At 38.5% G+C, this 22,010-nt stretch overlaps 1 protein-coding gene across 4 annotated transcripts in view; it reads left to right on the top strand.

Annotated features, from left to right (window-relative positions):
- csnk1a1 (casein kinase 1, alpha 1) overlaps positions 1 to 22,010 on the top strand; it is a 39,379-nt gene that overhangs the window by 12,555 nt on the left and 4,814 nt on the right. Inside the window, exons 5-10 of one of the 4 annotated variants that reach the window (XM_072396259.1) lie at positions 9,331 to 9,414; positions 14,773 to 14,912; positions 15,951 to 16,029; positions 16,222 to 16,296; positions 20,326 to 20,432; positions 21,448 to 21,596. In XM_072396259.1, the coding sequence (XP_072252360.1) occupies positions 9,331 to 9,414; positions 14,773 to 14,912; positions 15,951 to 16,029; positions 16,222 to 16,296; positions 20,326 to 20,432; positions 21,448 to 21,596 (634 nt within the window). Of the gene's footprint in view, positions 1 to 9,330; positions 9,415 to 14,772; positions 14,913 to 15,950; positions 16,030 to 16,221; positions 16,297 to 20,325; positions 20,433 to 21,447; positions 21,602 to 22,010 lie in introns of those variants that run through there. The other 3 variants (XM_072396261.1, XM_072396260.1, XM_072396262.1) reach the window with 3 other exon arrangements.

The following is a 22,010-nucleotide window of genomic DNA, read 5'->3' on the forward strand; positions in this document are numbered from 1 at the left end:
ATCAAAGGTTAAAAAGCCCTTCGGTTATCTAGTTAACCTGGTTATAACCAAAGGCAAAGGACTGTGCAGGCAGGAGCTGTATCGCAGCAGCACCACAAGGCGGAGGTCAGTGCCATGCATACAATTTCAGTTCACCAATGCACACTGACACATGCCACACAGTTGTAGTGAAGTTTGCATCAGGGTGAGCAGCCATCTCCCTCCACCATTTAGGGTGAGAGGAGGAGCAGCTGGAGAGAAAATGTTTTCTGAGAAAAGACACCGTTTGATAAAGTTGGTATGGCTGCAGGGGCCAGTAACCACAGACATGTACTGCCCCAAAAACAAGAGAAATGGGAGGCTGATGGAAAAGAGATGACAGAATGTTGACATGCATGTAGAGGTGAGAGGACAGGACCGAATCATGTGAAAAGTTAACAGGATAGACTGAACGAGAATAAGTGCAGGTCCAGATGGTGTCAGCCCAGGATCCTGAAGGCCTGTGTGGAACGGCTATTAAACCTTAGCCCAAGTAAGGAGAATTTTCCAGTACTGTGGAAGACATCCTGTTCCTTTTTGTGTTGGAAATTGATAAGATTGTGACTCTTTATACCATTATTGATGGTATAATTCACTTCTTATTTACCCACTTATTTATAGTTTCCTTTATTGAGAAAAAAACAACACAGGTTTTCAGCATCAGTGCTATGCGAAATCCCAAACGGAATAAACTTTGCATTTAGTGTCTGTGTCAGCTATCTACAGAAAATGTGCATAGCTACAATTAGAATATCAGCAAGCAACTTGACGACACCCAAAATCTCACCCCCAATTTTTTTTTTTTTTTTTAAAGCTATCTGAACTCAAAGACTGTGCTATGCGAGTCTGTTTTCAACTAACTGTTTGACAGAACAGTGACTTTTTTACCCTTTCATCACTTTACCTTCCTGTGCAGCAAATAGCAAGTGAGCTGTCAACAGCTAACGTTAGCTGTCGCAGCAGTCAACATAAAAGAAAGGTTGAAATGAGACCTTTTCATTCAGGGCGTCTTAAAAAAAAAAAAAAAGAAATGCTTACTATGGTTCTTAGCCCGAATAATTTTAATACTAAAACCTGATTAAACCCCCAATAGTGTCCGTTGTATAGACCAATCAGTTTGATGGGATGTGATGCCTCTATAATATATCACATCCCAATATAGATCTTCTATAAAGTGCTATCCTGAAGATTAGATAAACGCCTCCCCCAATTGATAATTGATGACCAGCAAGGTTTTATACAGAAAAGACGAGGGTATCATAACATTAGTTTTAAACATTCTCTATGAAAAGCATAATGCTAAGGATATTACAATACTATCAGTGGACGCAAGTCGAACCTTTGACCGAATTTAGTGGGACTATTTATTTCAGGTGCTTCCAAGATTCAGAATTAGTGGGACTTTTCTTAAATGGATCCAGTTATTATATACCGACCCAACTGTTAAAATCCTGACAAATAACAATATCTCAAATCCTTTTAATCTACAGAGATCAACCCGCCAGGGCTGCCCCCAAATCCAATGTTATTCATATTAACAATTGAACCCCTTGCCATAGCCTATCCAGGGTCTATCGGGTATCAATCTTGCAGGGATGCAACACCATATTTACCTTTTTGCAGATGATATCTTGTTTTTCTAACCAATTTAACAGCTAGTATCCCTAACCTTATTTTAATTGAAAAATTTGGATCTTCCTCTGGCTACAACAACTCTAAATCAGTGTTTACACCTCTTAATAAAGATTAGAAATGAACCTCTACAGTTGACAATCTATTTATTATATCAAAGGGAGGTTATAAGTACCTGGGAATTAAAATCACCCCTGACCTTAAGAAGTTAATAACAGAACATTATGATCCCCTGGTGGATTAGGTTAGCAAATTACTAAACCAATGGTCTACATGACCTATTTCCATGATTGGACGTATAAATATATTAAAAATATCAAGCCTAACAAAATTCCTGTATTACTTCCAGGCAATTCCCCTGCTGCTGCCAAATTCATTCTATGCTAAACTTAATAAACTAATTGGCCAATTAATTTGGAACAATAGAAAAGCCAGGCTTCGTCTTAAACTTCTATACTTGCCATATGAGAGAGGTGGACTTCAACTCCCCAGCCTTAGATGGTATTACATGGCTACACAACTGACCAGTGCATCATACTATTTCTGTAAAACACCCCCATCCTGGGTTAACATGGAGCAAGAATCTGTTCCTGACTCACCAATAAAACTAGATTTATATTCTGCCAAAATTAAAATATTGCAAAGACACACAAATAACCCATTTCTTAAAAACAAAGTAAGAGCATGGTATGCTGCACATAAACATTAAGTTGATACAGCATCAGTATTCTGTACATTTCTATCTGGGGAAATGAACAGTTTACCCCTGGGGAAAAAAAGATGGTGGATTCAGGCTTTGGAGTAGAAAGGGAGTTGGAAAAATAATGGATCTATATGTTGATGGAGTTTTACTTACCTTTGTCCAGCTGTCTCTGAAGTATAATATACCAAGAAAGCATTTATTTAGATACTTACTATAACTATAACTAAACTATAAAGCTTAATGTCCTCCAGATACAAACAAATTATGTATGTACCACCTTTTTTAAAATTGGAGGAAATAACACTTTCAAATTTAGAAAGTAAGGAACTTCTCTCTAAATACTATAATTTGCTGGTTGATGACAGCATTCTGTCTACAGTGGAGAAATTAAATGCTTGGAAAATAGATATTCAAGAGGACATAGATGAGATAGAATGGAATAACGCTAGTTTTAAAGCTCAAAAACAAACCATTAGCACAAGACTTAACATACTTCAATACAAATGGTTAACTAGAATTATGTGACACCTGAACAATTCCACCATATCCCAGATATATGCACAAAATTATTGAATGAAAAAGGAACACTGATTCATTGTCTGTGGGAATGCTCAAAGATCCAAATCTTCTGGAACGATGTTGTTAAATGTCTGTCAGACATGTGTAAAGCTAGTTTACCATCTAATGCCAAAGTCTTTATGCTGGGAAAATATCCACAGGAATTTGCATGTACATTAAAAACAAGTAAACCCCTGGACTTTGGACTTCTTCAGACCAGGAGGGTGATAGCCATGTGTTGGAAAAGTATGGATGCACCTTCATTACAAGTGTGGATTTGAGAATTTGCAAATTGTATTGACTTGGAAAGGCTAACATAAATCGCTATGGGTAAGCGAAAGACTTCTTTAATCTCTGGGTACTATATATGAACATCATAGAGAACTTTGCGGAACTTTGCTTGAAAAGTCCCTCATACTAAGAATGTTTTTAACCCATTTGTTTTGCACTCATGTCTTTATTTGCTAAAGCTCCACAATTGTGACTTAGATTGAAGCAAGGTATGTGTGAATGTGTAAGTATGACTGATTCAGTATGTGTCTATTATTCTGTTGCCTGTGTTTATAAAATGCAAAAATGTCAAAGACATTGTTTAAAAAAAAAAACAACAAAAAAACAACTATGGTTCTAATGATGATCTGTTGTGTTAGCAACCACTACCACTTGTTCTGCCCATACATAGAGTATCGTCATGGCTCTTACATTCTCCTTTGTCCTTGCCCTTACAAGTTTCTTCTCTCCTCCCTGTACCCACATGTACAGTATATTAATTCCGCCAAATTGTCAGTGAGTATCTTGCTTCACGTACAGACTGTCTGCAGTCTGTAGATGATGGTGACAGATCAAAACCACTACAACTCACGCAAGAATTTGTGTAGTCAGCAGTCTTCAAATCATTCTAGAGTGAAACTGCCATTATGCTAGACTTAAACAGAACAGAAGTAGGCAAGCATCTCCATTCAAGCAGAAACCCACACAACCAACCAGTGAAATAGGCAGGTGTGCCACTATCGTCCAACATCAAGGCCTTTGTCAGACTAACCAACTTGTCATCTGTTCTCTTATTCAGACTGCACAGCCAGCACTGCTCTGAATACCAAAATGATAAAATAGATTATAGGCTTAAATGACTGAACTAGAGTGACTCTTACTTCTCCTTAAAAATGAATAACTGCTCTTTGTGAAACCGTTAGAACACTTTGAACTGTGACATTTCAGTGTTATCGCCTTCATCTACCTTTTATACTTTCTTCTGCTGCTCTTTCTCTCATCTGTCAGTCTCCTCTCCTCTCTGTATTTCTGGTCCTCCTCTCTGATCCAGTCTCATCATAAAAAAGATGTGATCACATACCAACCAAAGTCTTATTTAATCTCTTTGTTTGATATTGTGATTTGATTTAAAAAAAAAAAAAATACAATTGCCTTCAGTTATTTGATTACACCTACAGTCATAAGGCTTGTTTATGATTATTCCTGCTTTTTATACACTTTGTATATTAAATAATTCCATCATTCATGACTTATTTTATGTTAACAATAAATAGCTCTATAGAGCAGAGTAGCTAACATTTCTGCTCATCTGCTTCCAAATCCAACACACAGATGTATATTTTTTATCTTGTTTTCATAAATACTGGGCCTTGTGCCAGAAACCCACTGAGGTAGACAACTGCAGCTAGCTAAGATCTGTCATCCATGGAACTGAGCTGACGAAGCACCAACTCCCTCATGTATAGTCTACAGCTCCGCAACAGGAGACGAATTCGTCACCTCATTTCCTTTTTATTCACAACACTGCTGGGCTTCTACTCAAAGCCAACAATGACCAGTAGTTATTTGCAAAGTTACCCTGTTTTCAGAAACTGTAGCAAATGTATGTGCTGTCATGTCTCCCCTAAATTAGTTTATGCTGTCCACACTCAATGCGGATGTTTTTAGCAGCACTGAACTAAGTGATTACATAAATATTAAAGGAATCCATCAGTTTGCAATGTCCCTTTTTTTTTTTCCAAAGCTTTTTTCCTTTCTGTGACTGCGCGATGGAACTTGTCATGTTGGTCAACCCACTCTGCAATATACAGGCATAACAAGCGTAAAACACGGAGTAGAATTTCATATTTACGGTGCATTTGGCGCGTAGAATAATACTTACAAGCCACACCTTATAAATGTGTGGCATGGGGAAACTGACAAAGATTTCGGCACAACACAAACCCGTCAAGCAGAAGACCTGCGGCCAAGTGGTGACACTGGTTCTGTGAGATTCTTTTCTGTTTATGTACAGCTAACAGCTGTTTATTTATTTATTTTATTTTATTTTTTTTTTTTTAAGACAAAGCACATATGCACATACATAGCTGGTTAGAGCTAGTCTCACATAGCTACACATTAATCATTGTACCCCTCCTCACATTATATTAGTCTTATCAGAATGGCCCATAAACTTCTCAAAATTCTTTTTTATAATTTGTTGCTTAACCAAGCAAACTAGCAACTTCAGAAAAGATGAATCGGAAAGCTTCAGAAAGCTAAAATGTTGAGCAACACTTTGTTGCTGATTTTTTTTTTACTTTTTTTAATGAGTAACGGTGTGAACAAATGGAAGTAAAGAGTAAGTAGTTATAACTTGCTGCTTTGACATAATTACTTCAAAATATTGTAATGATGTTGACCTTTCAATGTCGAATTCTTAATTTGCCAATCTTTTTAGTTTAGGTGCATTTCCACACTCAGATATGAATGCTTTGAGAGCTTTTAGAAATCTTATTCATGAGTCAAGTGACCACCTACCTTCTCAATATGCATCAGATGATTTTCAAGGTGAAGGAGAAAATAATCTCTAAGTGGCTTAAAATTACCCATATCTATCTCACTTCAAAGGCATCAAAATATACTGTAATTTTCCCAACTTCTATGGCTTTAACTTGTTTCTTCTTTGAAAATACACAACAATTGCTTCCTTTACCTGGTTTGTAGTAAATAAACTCGGCGTCATCGTGTTGTCAGCAGCTGTTTTTGTAGGAGCTGTTACACATGGCTGTAATAAGCCATTTGTAAGTGTTTGTGTATCAGAAACCCAAAAAGAAATGGTTCCTTTAATGTCTTAAGATGCTGTATATCTTCTATACTCGTCTGTGGTGAAGAGTTCAATTTGCTTTGCAGCATCTATTGGAGCAGCAGCATCAGAGCAAAGACTCTTAGAAACTGAACAAACTGATAAAGAAGGCTGGCTCTGTGCTGGGGACTTCTCTGCAGTTGATTATGCACAGAGGAATGCTCTTACAGCTGCTCAAGATAATGAACAAAGCTGCACAATACTCCTGGGGCTGCATAGTGGTTTGATGGTCAGAACTGTTGCCTCATAGCCAGAACGTCCCTCAGTTCTGATTCCCGACTCGGTAGTTCGTAAAAATGTTCGCTCAGTTTTAACAAATTTCACTCTAAAATCTTGGAAGTTTGCAGCCTGTCCAAAAAAATACATGATACTGTACAACATACAATGTGCATTATGTTGCACATGTATTGATTTCACACACAAGCCACATTCAGATCCCAAAAATGTAAATCTGAACAAGTTGAAAACTATATTACAGAAAAACTAGAATTTTTTAAAAATCTTTTTGCGAGCATGTTTATGATTTATATCATGGTATATAGATGCATGGCAGTCTTATGTTTGTTCAGTACTGTAACATTACTTTATCTTGTCTCTTGATATATTTGGTGGCTTCTGGAGGTGTTTTGTCAGCCCCTAAAACATGAAATACAAATTCTGTGCACATGCAGGCCACAACTTTAAGGGGCACCAAAAAGCCAAAAAATAGCCTAATAGAAAGTGATGCTTTCACTGGTGATTCTGAATGGACCCTCAGAGTGAGTATGAATGGCTGTTTGTCTTGTTTCTGTGTTTGCCCTGCGTTGGACTAATGCCCTGACATACAAAATGGATGGATGTATTGAATGCTCATACTCTACTTAATAGTGATGAAACAATGAGGTCAGCGGCTTCTACAGCTTCACTGCAACAAATGATGTTAGTGGTCTCGTTCCTGCAATCAGCAGTAACTTTACAGTAACTTAAGGTAAATGATACAGGGTTTTTCCTGGCTTAAAATTAGGTGAATTTAAGAAAAAAAAGTATTATTTTAAAGCATATTCATTCTTTTTTTTTTATGTGCTTTGTTTAACATTCAGTTCAGTTACATGTCAACTTAACCACCATTTACTCGCACAAGGCACAGCCAGTGGCAGAACATTTGGCCCTCCTTGGTTTCATCCTGTAGAACCTCCTGATGCAGTCTTTATTCTATCTAAGACCTCCTGGTTTGGACCATCAATGGCCACCTTACAGCATACATCCAGGTGCCTCTCCTTAAGTTGTTTGCGCAGGGGTGTGTTTTTAATCCTTTAAAATATAAAATTCATGCATTATAAACTCTGCATTATTCTGGTGTAGATATGAATTGTGATAGTGTTCTCAATTATATCTTACAATCTTGAGTGCAGAGAATAGCCTCAACATCTGCTGAGCTGTATTACTTTTGTATTTGACTAATTTACCACATCTCATCAACACAGATTGTGTTTTACCTGCCTGTCTTCAGTGTCTACACTCCTTCACCTGTCTTGTCTCCTGTTCTCGCACTCGTTTTGTAATAAATTTACTGCTCTTAGATTTCGCCATACCTGCAAAACTAATATTGTTAACTATTACTGGTAATATAAATTCATGTAGCATGTAACAACTTTTTCAAAGGAACTGGATCAGTGGCAGCTGGTGGGACTGATGTGACAATACAATGTGAGTTTGTTTGGAGCGTTGTTTGCAAGCTGCAATTGGCAAATTTGTCCGGATGTTGGATCATAGGATCGACTTTTGTAAAATGGTGGGAAGTTTAGATAAAAAAAGCATAAATAGAAAGTCAGCCATAACTTTCATGACAAATATGCTTATGAGAACAGCTGGCGAGAGATGAGTACCATTTTGGAAATGTCAGTGCACAGTGGGGACGGTGCTGATGGTGTATGTTTTTCCGGCCTAGGTTATTATGTGTTCAATTAGGGTGAATCAGAGATGACCAAAAAAATAAATTAAAAAAAATCTGACTTTGCTTATAACCAATGCATAAACCAATGCTGTTTACAGAATGTAAGCCAGAGGTTGGCTACACTGCTAGTGGCTGTCATTCAGTTGAATGAGTAGTTGCCCAAGTTGGAAACAACTGCTGTGGTGGACATCCTTAAGATGAAAGTCTGAAGAACTCCTCTTCAATAATTACTTTCATCCCAGGGAATATTTGGGATATTATATTTGGGAAGAAGCCGGTCAGACACATGAATTAATTGTTTGCTAGCTCAGTCCGGAAACTGCTGAAGAGCTGGTGAGTCACGTTATTTTCATTTTTGCAGGTCAGACACAAATCGTAATGTTTTAATTCCCCGTAAGAAGTCTTCTCTGAAACAAGAAAAAAAAACATGATATATCTCAAGTGATCATATGAACTTTTAGTAGTGAAAGCTTTTGCAATATATACAGTTTCCATTAACTTGTTCTTGTTCACATCTTCTAAATGCACATCAAAAAAGGTAATAGAAATCCAGTTAATGTCGCTTGGTAAATATAGTTCTGGAATTAGTTCCAAACAGTAGGACCTTTTTTTTTTTTTTTTTTTCAAATTAACTGCAGTGCACAAGCTTGCTTGTTGAATATGGACTGTTTGGTTGCCATTGTTGTGTAATATAAGCTTCTGTTTTTTAGTAAAAGAAATGTATTTTTTCACAATTAATGCACAGTGCTACAACTGTAACAACAGTTCTGCGCTACATCGGAGAACATCTTAACAGTTACTGATTGCCCATTACCAACTTTACTTTGTTAAACTGTATGTTTCTGTGGAACCTGATAAAAGAAAAAATGTTGTAGAAATTTTATATGCATTTTTCCTCTCTAAATGGCCAACCTTTGGTCTTTTATCATTTGCTTTCGCAGTCCCTGTTTTTTTTCCCCCAGACCTTTCTAAGACATAGTATTGCCTGTCTGCACAGATTTTTATGATCCCTGTCAGACTTGATATGAAGCATCTCTCCCATTTACAGACCCTTTTTTGCTGTACAGGGATGATCTTTTCGAGGTTGTCCTGACAGAGGAAAATCACAGTCATGTGGTTTCTTCTAGACTGATGGCCAGAAGGATCATATCTGTATCACCATCTGTATCACTGTGTTTTTGTTGGCCTGTGTAGGTACATGTGTACAAAAGCTTGTGCTTTTCTAGAGGTGTAAGACACTGGTAGTTGCTCATGAAGGATAAAAACCATGTGGGTGCAAACAGAAGATGCTGTTGTACTCATGTTGATTTTGACTAAAGGTGGATAGAGGCTGTGTAATTTTGACCCCTGCCCCTCTACTGTCTGCTCTAGTGTTTAGACTCGTCAGTGGGGAAGAGGAAAAGAAGCTTGGCTGTTAGCTCTTCTCAGGACCCATCTTTCTCAGGATTAAACCAGGTGTGACCTTTACCACAACACCAGCTGCCTCACAACAGCATTTGTTGCTTTGCAATCATACCTAACTACATTGGTTTGACGTGAATCAATCCAGTAGCACCCATCTTGCACTTGCATAATACATAAAGTATGCACTCAATTACCCAATATGCACATTGTTACAGTGGGAGAGGTCTACAGATTCCCATTAGCTTTGTCCAGTGTGTAGCTTTGATCCCCACAAGGTTCCAGTTCCTGTAATCATGGCTCTATAGGCTTCTTGTCTTCTTCAAAAGTTAGTTTGTGTCTGCTCTGATGACTAACCAGCAGTAATTAAGTTTGACATTAATGATATGAAATAAACTTTAAGAGCTAAGCTGGTCCTAATTTTGATTTCACCTGAAAAATCGTAGTATTAGATCACAGCTTAGGTCTCTGTGCAATATCACTGAAACATATTATGATTCTAAGTTGTATTACCTCTCAAAAATTAGAACTGCCTGATATGTTACTAGTTAGAGAAAATTAGTTATTGAAAATAAGAACCATGCATAAGTTAGTACATCTGTGATCACACGGGTTAAAGGAACAAAATCGAGTGCACTTTTTTCTTGTTGGCCTGATTGCACGAGTAGGGCTGCATAATTAGCTGTGAAAACGTTAACTGTTCATATTGTGATCTCTGGGTTCTTCAACATCAAGGCTTCATGTGTAAACAAAAAGCCCTTGGAATTTTAAAAAAAAAAAAAGTTTGTGAAACATGGCTGCAGCAGTTGTCAGGAGGTATGAAAGGAGCCGTAGAACTGCTAATCGGAGCCCTCCTAATGATGATTTTATCTGTACGGTCGACCTGTAAAAACAAAAGGGCAATGCCTCTTTGGTTGGATGACACCAAAGAATTGTGATCACATGGAGTCATCATATTTAGCTAGAACTAGCACCGTGATGCGATCTAAAAGATGGCATCATGTCTACCTTTGGCTATACCAATGTACTGACTGACCAGATGATTCAGTCTCCAGAAGCTTTGCAGAAGAGGAACAATTCAAATCAGTTTGTACGCAAATGAAGCAAACTGTTTCTAGACTGAAATCCAATAAAGAAACTGGAGTTTTGTAGAGTGACACAAAATGGCATGACTCCTTCAGGTACAGAGTAGAAGATCTTTGCTTGGTTTAATGCAGCTCTGCTCCTTTTTATGCCATGGACAATTGAATCTGTTATCTATATAGCTTGGCTAAGCAACTCTGTTTTTTAATTTGTTCTGTATGAATTGGACTAGTCTGGAATTTAATTACCTGGATTATGACTGTAGATGTATGACATTTGTTGTGATTTGATGCTGTGTAAATAAAACTGAACTAAATTGAATTGAATACACACACCTGCAACATAAAATGCTGGAAATTGTATTGTGTGGCCAGGGTTAGAGTACAGGAAAGTGGCTCATGGGTTCTGATAAACACACAGGGTGGAGAGGGTACAGCAGTTCTCCCAGTATGGTCTGTCTGTTTCTCGGTCTGAGCCTGGAGCAGATGCTGCCCATTCATATCTGACTGCTTCCCTCACCTGGCCACCAGCATCTGGCCCGCAGCATCGCCACCTGCTGCAGCTGTGGACATGTAATTTGTGTCAAGAATTTGTTCAGGCTCCAGTGTAGCAGTGTTTCTCTTACTTGTTTGTTATTTCCTGGTGTAGATCCACAGTGTTTTTGGTGTAGATCACACACTTATTTTACTCACCGTGGATCCATCTGCACGCCAGAGTTGGTGCTTTTTTAGAGTGGAACACATTGAGTGTGCACATACTAAACTTACAGTCATATGTAGGACTGCTTCATTTGAAGTGAAAATCAGTCCGCTCAGAAACACCCTGCTTTGCTTGTGAGGGTCACCTGGATACTGCTTCCTGAACCACTCGGCTCTACTTCTCCCCCTAAACCACAACCCACCGCTACAATGACCTTTGCATCATATGCATGACTGGCACAGGCTGAGCAGCCATAAGCCAAATTCCACCTTCCCCTGTAGTTTATTAACCAACCAGTCGGGGCTGGTTTGATTAAAACGGCCAAATAATGAATCATTGTCTTCTACTTCTGACATGTTTGTTTTCCATATGCCAGAGGAAAAAAGCGTTGTCCAAACCATGATAATTATTTTTTAGGTACACTGTCGTATGTCAAAAGTCAAATGCTCTTACAGTTAATACAAAGGGACACACTGAAAGACTGAGTGAAGAGGAGCTGTCAGAAAGCACCAGTCACGCTGCTGTGTTGTACTTATTTTCAGTCAGTCTTTCCAGGGTGATGAGGTTGTACACAGTGCTTCAAACAGTTGCTTAAGGAATTATTGGTTACTCTTTCGTTCACAGAGTAGGCTTACGAATGCATGGATAGTCTTTGACTTAGATCTTTTGGGTTGAAAATTGTACATAGGTGAAAGCCTTGGACGTTCAGAAAATGTTTGCCTAAAGTAAGGTCTTTATTTGTTCACATTTTAGTTCCTATCAGTAAGGTGTGCTTTCATATGTCGAAAGCGCAAAACACTTGGTTTCAGTAATATCGATTGTTTTGTGTTTCTTTTTCTAACTATGAAAGAAAAAGAAACGCCTCATGCATCAAAAACTAACACGTTAATGTCACAGTAACATACTGTAGAGCTCATTCACTTGGATCCCAGACCCCACACTGATTCAACATGTAGATTCAGTACAGCATTTACAGTACATTGTGCCCATTCAGAACAACCGCCATCTCAAAAGCATTTAATAGAGAGTTAACAAATTTAATAAAGCCTAGTTGCAAACGGATCATTTAAGTTCACTGTAATCCACTTAAGTCCAGCTCAAAATAGTAAACCTGAAATGCCAATTCACGCTAAGTAGCCTGACTTTCTAACTAACATATTACCACAAACAAAGGGGGAATCATTTAAAAAAAAAAAAAAAAAAAAAAAAGACCTTTTATGAATGTTCTGTCTAATCAGGAGCAAATGGCATGTAGTGTGTGAAGCGTGGCTCTTTCTGTCACTGTCTAGATGAGGAATATTAATGAAAAGTAACCAGTTTCTGAATAACTGAATGTCATCACTTTAATAGTATGATGTATGTCATTCATGTTACACATTTCATGTCTGCAAAGGGCTTAACACTGCGATTCTTCATCCTGGTCTCAACCCTTTGTTGTCATAGGCTCAGGTGACCAATATTTCCAAAGTGGGATGGATGCCGTCTCTCCTCATCAGATCAGGCTTTCCCCAGAAAGATTGCCAATTATCTATGTAGCCCACGTTGTTTGCTGGACACCATCTGGACAACCAGCGATTAAAAGATGACATGAGGCTAAACATGTAACCACTGGTCAGATTTAGCAGGGGTCTAGAGAAAACTACAGAGTCCCACATTGTTTTGGTGAAATTACACACCGATGCAACATTGATTTTAGTGATCTCCCATTGGTGTAACCGGGTGTCATTACCGGCGTTATGAATAATGTCTTAATGCCTTTGCCAATGCCAAGTTGGTATTTTTCTGATGTTTTTTTTCATTCGACATATCGCATATTCGCAGTACGGGGCAAAATAGTTGCCAAGCAGTGGGTATAATTATGTGGTCCTTACACTTCTTAAGAGATGAAGAAAATACGGGATTTGTTTGATTTTGATAAAAGTTGAGAGGCCACGCATGCTTTTACCATCTGTTTTGCGTCTCAAGGCTACACAACCTTCTCTTTGTTGTGGATGATTTTAAGGATGACGTTGCATCCATATATTTCCACCTCTTCTTCTTGGTGGCTCCATGTCAACTCCTGCCCTGTTCGTCTTGCATGTTGCGAATATGTGTCCAGGTTATGCCACAATTTCTTCACGGTTTCAACTGGCGTCATACAGAACAAGAGAAAGAAGTAGCTATCGAATAGCTGCCAGTAGCAAAGTCTCTGTCGACTCTTTCGTCCATGCTTTGCCTTGTGATCAATAGCTTACTTAGCATGTCCAATTCCAAGCTGTTCCATAATAATCTGTCATAACCTGTCTTTAAATTCTGGGTCTCTGTACGCTTCTCATGTGCTGGGAATTTAAATGAATCGGTTTATTAGATGCTGTGTGCTGAGTTCAGAGCAGCCAAACATCTCTCAAAAAGTGTTTGACTGAAGCGAAAAAACACAGAAAATCAAACCGGTTCCAAAAACTGTAATGATTGACAAAAACTTTGGTCGGTGTGTAAAAAGGGCAGACATAATGTGACGTGTTTTTTTTTTTTTTTTTTTTTCTCCCCCCAATGTATGATGGCATTGTACGACAAATACCAACTTGGTTTGCAAAGGCATTTACTGTCTGTTTATGTGGTTGGTGCAGAATCAACAGGCTTGGTCTTAGGACAGTGCCTCCTCTGGACGATCTCCTACATCGCTGTTGGTTTGTGTCATGGCCTTTGGAACAGAATCAGATTTCCATTGCAACAGAGTGCCCTGCGTTGTTACAGTATCGATGGTCCAGGCAGTGTCTTTAGAAATCAGTTGTGTGTTCAGTTGAATAAGCCAGCAGAGAACAACATCAAAGCTGAGCTTTCAGCCGATTGTTTTGTGTCCTCACTAAAACGTGCTCTTACTAGTGGTCCCCAGCATAAATCTTTTTGTGGGGCCAGGAAAAGCAACAAAGAGCTGTTTTTGTGACAGTTGTTTAAAGTAGCTCTTTTCTGTAACAATGATGTGCTTTTTGTCTGCGTAGTGTTTTGTAGTGAGCTATGTCCTGAAATGTGCAGAAACACACCCTGGATGGAAAGAAAACTGGATTCTGTTGCAATCACAACTGATCAATATTTGAGCGGAACAAAGTTGTACAAGGGTCATATTTCCAGGAAAGCAGCCACTCTTTACTGTGAGCGGAAGTGAAGCCACAGTTTGATGTGGATGACCTAGGTAGAAAAAGGAGCAAAGAGATTGATATAATTGATCAGTGCAGCAACATACCATACTCACCTGCTTAGTCTCTTGCATCTAGAAGTCAGTGTACAGTAAACATTTGTCACTGACAGTTTTGGATGCAATTTCAGTGGCATGCTAGGGTAATATTCACCAGTGGACTGTTGCTGAGATTCAACAGTTGACCTTGGTAAAAGATTACTGTATTGAAGTTGTTCAAGGTGATTTCATATTTTTTTAGATGTATGTATGACACCTCATGTCCAGTTCATAATAACACATTCACCAAGTTATCTCCATAATACAATGATATTAATGACTTTATAGATTTCTATACAGTGTTTAAAATGAAATGATTTGTTTTCTATTTTGTGCATAGTAATTTTTTTTTTCTAATTAATTTTGGACCATAGTCACTGACTGATGCACAATCTGTTCTCTCTCTCTCTCTCTGTCAGTTGTTCCTTATTGACTTTGGTTTGGCGAAGAAGTACAGAGATAACCGAACACGACAACACATCCCCTACAGAGAAGACAAGAATCTGACTGGAACAGCACGTTATGCCTCCATCAACGCACATCTGGGCATTGAACAGAGGTTTGTCTGCCAACATATAATACCTCCTTCTCATCGAAAGCTTTCAAAGTCGTCTTTAACCTTTTTGACTCTAGTCTGGGATGTTTCTTCTTCTGTTTCTAACTTCTTGGCATTTGAAACATGAGGCCTGTATTCCAAAGCAAGTTTAATAAAACCATAATATATAATTCTCTGGACTCAGCCAAGCAACTGCAGTGACTGAAGTTATTACCCTGGAGCCTGCAACACTCTAAAAACTAAATATCTGTGTGTGTGTGTGAATGTGGCTTGTTGTGTAAAAGAGCTTTGAATGGTCAACTAAACTAGAAAAGTGCTAATAGGTACAGTCCATTTACCATTCATTTAAGGTAACAATTGAAAAAGGTTTATTCATGGATGATCAGGTATATGGAGAAGAGTATGTTGGTGACATGTCACAACTTGGCTGAGTAGTATCTAGGTCAATATAACATTTTAGGATCTTTAGAGACTCTCCCACTTACTACTTTAGTGCTCTTAACTGTCCTATTACTTTTAATTGCAATGCCAGTACCTTACTCACTTTTTCTCCCGATCTCTTCATTCAGATGTTCTCTTTCATTTTAGGGGGCAAAACTTTGATAGTGTTCATTAGACTGTACAAAAACAGTATTTGCATTTAGTTTTAGTCAACATGCAATCCTAGACATTCTTTTTGTTGTTGTAGCTTTGACTTTTGCTAATATATAGTCCAGTAATTAATGAAAACTCTGTAAAGGAAGAGATTAAGATTAATATTTGTGTTGTCTATTAATAAAACTTCTTAAAGCAAATGCTTTAAAAACTAAAGTTTTTACAAGTTTAGTAACAAGTCCTTCCTTGTGGCACAAACCCTTTTTGCAAAGCAGAACAACCTGAGCACAATACAGATGTAAGTTTATTCTGATCTCACTGTTGCAGCCTTTTATTTGTTGTCCAACATCCATCACAGCAAGACAGGAGTAATCAACATTTGTACCATGTCAGAGACAGTGATGTTCTACTTTTCTAGTCAACAATCAACATTTTTGTTGTCTCCAGTCGCCGTGATGACATGGAGTCGCTCGGTTATGTGCTGATGTACTTCAACAGAACCAGTCTGCCATGGCAAGGATTAAAGGTATGAAAGCATGACCGATTCAAACAAGCTTTGTAAAGCCCACCTTGTGTTCCAGCAAATGAAGAGCAACTGGAAATACAAAAATGGCTTTTTATCACATCTGCAAAAGCTAATGTGGTTTGTTTTTAAACTTAAGACATTTTACTGACATTGTGTTATTGATGACATTACTCATGTTTTTGTGTTGGCCAGGCTGCCACAAAGAAGCAGAAGTATGAGAAGATCTCAGAAAAGAAAATGTCCACCCCTGTTGAGGTCCTCTGTAAGGTAAAAATGCACCCCACTGTTATTATGTTATTATATATATATATATTCCGAGCGTTAGTTACTACGATGACATGTGGAACAGCTTGTATACAAGTTTCAGTTTCATTTATAAAGTGCCAAATTACAACAAATGTCATCTCAAGGCACTTCAAAGATGCAGTCCGGTTCAAGCCAATTAGAATCCAATTCATTATTATACAGTCATAATCCAATCAAATCCGATTCTTTAAATTACAAATTAGTCCAATTCACACGGAGCCAAATAGAAAAAAAAATTGCCTAAGGAAATCAACGGTTTGAACTGAAACTTCTCCATGATTCAATCCCCCGTCCTTTGCATATATGAGGCAACTGTGGAAAAACTCCCTTTTAACAGTAAAATACCTCCACCAGATCACCAGACCAGGTGTTATGGTGCTTGGGATACCTGCTGAGAAAGAGAAACACAAGTTAATGACAACATTGTCATGGAGAGTAAAGAGAGCAGAGTGAGGAGAGGTGCATCATGGGAGGTCCCCCAGCAGTATAAACCTATAGCAGCATAACTATGGGATGTTTCAGGGTCACCTAAGTCATCCCTAACTATAAAATTTGTCAAAAAGGAAAGTTTTAAGCCCAATGGAAATTTATGCCATACTGTCTAATAAGATTACCTAATTGTAGCATGTGGAGAGTGAAAAGAATTGGTCCAAGCACAGAACCATGTGGAACTTCATGACTTACTCTGGTTGTGTAAGGAACATTCTTCGAATACAAGAACAAACTGGAATCTGTCAGATAAATGCGACTTAAACCCACCTAATGCAGTTCTTTTAATTCCAATAACTTGTTGAAAAGATCGTTCACTGAGATCCAACAGGACGAGCACAGACTCAAGTCCGCTATCAGAGGCTAAGAGGAGATCATTGGTAACTTTCACCATTTCCATTTCTGTGCTATGATGCACTCTGAATCCTGACTGAATCTCTTCAAACGTACCATTTCTGTGTAAATGATCACAAAGTTGAGCTGCAACTATTTTTTCAAGAGCTTTAGGCAAAAAAGGGAGATTGGATATAGGTTGATAATTAGCCAACACTTCTGAATCAAGAGTAGGTTTTTTAAGTAAAGGTTTAATTACAGCAATCTTAAAAGTCTGAGGTACATATCCTGTCAACAAAGACAGATTGATCAAATCCAATATGGAAGTGTCAATTAAGGGGAAAACCTCCTTGAACAGTCTGGTTGGGATTGGGTCTAAAATACAAGTTGATGGTTTAGAAGAAACTATTGCTGTTGTTAGCTCAGTGAGATCAACTGGACAGACACAATCTAAATACAAATCAGGTTCTCTAGATACTTCTAAAGCTGCTGTACTTGATGAAACATCAGTGATGCTAGTGGGAAGGATTCCATGAATCTTCTCTCCTATATAAATAATTTTATTGGCAAAGAGGCACATGAAATCATCACTGCTGAAAGTAATACATGGTTCAACATAGGGATGGGAATCGAGAACCAGTTGTGCTTGTGGAACAGCGTCTTCCGTCTCTAAAGTCCCAGGTAACGCAGGGTTCTCAAGTCTCACGCATTGAGCGTGACAGTCTCGCTTTTCAGTCTTTTGTCACGCACTCCCGCGACACATTGTATTTCTCACACTGAAAAATGATAAATTATCATATAGATTTCTCTGGCACATCGCTATGGAAACGGCAGGAAACAAGCATGTCTCCTGTGAGTCTTAGCAGAGCAGTTTTAGCTTTAGCAGGAGAGATGTCACTTTTGCCTGCATTCAAAACTTGAGAGCCCTTTAACGTAAAACTTCCAGGTCCTTGATTGTAATAGTGTTAGCGACATTGTATGAATAATTTCCGTCTGATATTAGCATTGAGTTGACGAGGACTTCAAGAGTGAGGTAGGCTCCCGCATACCTGTAGCTACCCCTTTCATCAAGGCAGGGAAAAGTAAAATGACAGAGGTGAAAATAGATAAAATGTTGGTGCATACTTGAAGTTAAAGTGTTACTGCAACCAAAGCCATTTATACTATGTATAACTGGATGAGAATCGTTAAGAGAACCGAATCGATAAGCGATATCGATAATGGAACCGGAATTGCTAAATTCTTAACAATTCCCATCCCTAACTCAACAGAGCTCAGACTCTTTGTCAGCCTGGCTACAGTGCTGATAAGAAACCTGGGAGTGTTCTTATTCTCTTCTATCAATGATGAACAACAAACAGTTATTAAACTCTCTTTCCAGACTAATCGAGACTCTTCTAAATTAGAGGAACACCATTTTCCTTCCAGCTTTCTTGCAGTCTGCTTTAAAGCACACAGCTGTGAATTATACCAAGGAGCCGACCTCTTCTGACTGATTACCTTCCTTTTCAGAGGGGCAACATTGTCCAGTGTGGTACGCATTGAAATTGTGGTGCTGTTAACAAGAGAGTCAAGTTCTACTGGAGTAAAGCCGTCGTCTGTTGGTGCTCATGGCAGTGAAGAAAATGGTGGTGGAATTAATTCTTTAAATCTGATTACAGCATTCTCTGATAGACACCTTTTGTAAATAAAGTTTCTTCTCCGAAGCTGTATAGCCAAGTAATGTAAACTCAAAAGTTGTGATAAATGCTATGATTAAGAAAGTGAGTAGGTCTGTGAACACTTTGAGAAAATCCCCTTGAATCTAATATAGAATTACAGTTAATATTAAGGTCATTTTCAACATCTACGTGAATATTAAAGTCACCCACTGCAATGACTTGATCTTTTACAACTGACATATACTTTCTATTCTGAAGGCTTTCACAATGCACATTATGTAGTATTGACATTAACTGTGATATCGGAGTTAGAAATAAAGCATCTACTGTGTAATAGAAATGATATCCATTATGAAAGTGCTACAAAGTGGAGTAGACTATTTGCTTTGAATTGAGAGTGCAGGTCAATTTAGTCCAGTAGATGATTATACTTATTCATGGCCGTGTTGTGTGTGGGTTCTGCTTCCCAACATACTCACAGCTACCAGTCAGTATCAAACAGCTGAAGCAGGCTCTAAACATCCCACTGTATCAGCTGTTGCTTCTGCTGCTGGTTGCCTGCTGGCTGCCCCCACCTTCAAACAGGCATTAGCTCTGGAGAGTCAGTACTCTCCAGGTTCTATCGATGCTGCTGTCCCTCAGAGCTCATGTTCTGGCAATTATACTGTTCCTGCTGTAATCCCATTATATTACCTGGAAGATCCTTTGTCTTGGATCCTGAAACTCCCAGGTTGCAGTGACTGTGACTTGGCACAGATCTCCAGACCTCCCTGTCCTAGTCACCACCTCCAGCTCTTTTAGGGATACTCCAAGACAGGAAGTTAATTTCTGCTGGTTGTGCATGTGATCTCATTCTTTTGACAGGGCCCACAGTTTACGACCCTCTGTGAGGGTTGTAACACAGATCCACTGGTAAATCTGCAGTGAATATCACAGGAAATATTATGGTGTGGTCTAAATTTTAGGATATGATGCTAAATATATGCTGTGGAAAACAGCATTTTGTATACAAAATGTTGAATCGCATTTAAGGCTCCGTGGTGACTGATATTTCAGGTACTCCAAAATACATTTGTTATTGATAGCCACATAAAAACATAGAGCAACATGCAAGTCAGTAGAATAGGCTGATGCAGCAACTCTTGGTAGCATGCACTTGCCTTCCATAAATGCTTTGGAGACAATGCTGTTATACTGACATGTGGTTTCAATAATACTTATTTTTTTTTACCCTGAGTGGGTGGGGTCAGAGGGAAGGAGAAGTGAGGTGACACAACAAAGATGCACAACCTGACAAACTTATGGATGGACCTTGGAGATAAAACCTGAAAAAGTTAACAGTACATCTTCAAAAAAAGGAATGACACAATGTATTATGTAAAAGAATAAATGCATGAAAATGGGTTTATATTTCACAAATGTCAGATGTTTATTTCATGTTTTCAAATGCTTCCACTTCTCTAACCTCACATCCACACAGCTCACTTATATAAATGTACATCTCCAGGGTTTCCCAGCAGAGTTTGCCATGTATCTGAACTACTGCCGTGGCTTGCGCTTTGAAGAGGCTCCAGACTACATGTATCTGCGCCAGCTGTTTCGCATTCTTTTCAGGTAAACACAAAAGGAAAGAGAAACAGCCAATTTCAATTGGATGGAAAAGTTTTATAAGTAGGACAGTCATAGGCTGCTTAAGTTAATCATGTTGGCTAAAATTATGGTTGTCCTTATTAACTAATGGAGGATAACAAAGAACTGTTGAGTGCTGAAGAGTTGGTATTTTTTTGGTTCTGAATTGCTGCTGATAGGTCATTATCTTACATGCTTCATGTTGGTACAGTTGTGCTATAAAAATAAATGCTGTAACAAAGCAACCTTTAAGATGCATACTGACATCCATGCTGTCGCCATGCGACAATATTTCTATTTTTTTCTTCTTTGCTGTCCTTCCACAATATTTCAAATAGTCAATTGTCAGTATGTATTTTGAAATCGACAGCTCTGGCCTGGAAGTCTTCTGATGCTGCCGTTGTCAGTCATCTTTATTCAGCTGTAGCTCATGTTTGTGTGCAAGGACTCTACTAGAAACTAGCTTCCCTGTCATGAGCTGCATCATAGTTCATTTTCATCCTTGAAGACTGATATCGGTCTTGGATAAAGACATATTTTCAGATGTTTAGGACTAACTTCTACCATTTATCTTTGGTTTTAGACTAGTTAACATCAGTTGGTAAGTTTTTGTCGCACTTACAGTAGCATAATTGGTTAAGTGTAGTAGTACTCGTGCCCATCTATGCACTGCTGCGTTCCATTACACACAAACATGATGCAGCAGTCTGCAAGAGAAGAGAAATTAGCTGTCAATAACACCAAAAGGTAGTTGAGACTCCAAAACTGAGCTGCAGTGTATTGAGTGCACATCATTTAGGTAAATGGCATAAATTGACTTTTTTTTTTATATCAATACCACAGGACTCAGTCTCCCAAAGCCAACATATACTTGTTACTTGAAATGTCATCTTTTTTTCCTCAGCATGGCTTAGTGGTGATTCTTTTTAGACTTGCCCACCAGGCTTGAACAATTGTAGGGAAAGTGCAGACAATGTTAATGTGTTTCTGTGTGTTCTAGGACTCTGAACCACCAGTATGACTACACATTTGACTGGACCATGCTGAAACAGAAAGCAGCTCAGCAGGGGGCCTCCTCAGGGGGCCAGGGCCAGCAGGCACAAACGCCCACAGGCAAGCAAACTGACAAACCCAAGCCTAACATGAAAGGTTAGTAGCAAACAGCCAAGTGACGTTTTTTACAGACACCAATTGCTCATATATTCATTCAGTATTGTATCTAGTAGAAGTTAGATATTGTTTTATTTCCTAACCCATACCCCAGTGCCCCTTTACAAATATCTAATAATAGCAATAAGAGCATCAAATTGGAAATGTTTTCTTTGGAGGCACCCTAAAACATCAGACAATCCAAAATAAATAAAAACAAAAAAACAATTGGTCTGTCTTGCAGAAGCAAAGACGTCCTTGGGGAATTTGACTACTAACTTTGCTGCCGTGCTATTCTGTTCCTGTGTTGGGGCTGGACAATGGGCTTTTTCCACACTGATGTTATTATGTTGCTGATAAACTGGCTCTTATCACACACCTCTTGATTCTACTGCACTTTCTTTTTCATTAACC

This window comes from Leuresthes tenuis, unplaced genomic scaffold, assembly GCF_036924035.1.
Source record: "Leuresthes tenuis unplaced genomic scaffold, fLeuTen1.0.hap1 SCAF_11, whole genome shotgun sequence".
In the NCBI taxonomy this organism is placed as follows: domain Eukaryota; kingdom Metazoa; phylum Chordata; class Actinopteri; order Atheriniformes; family Atherinopsidae; genus Leuresthes; species Leuresthes tenuis.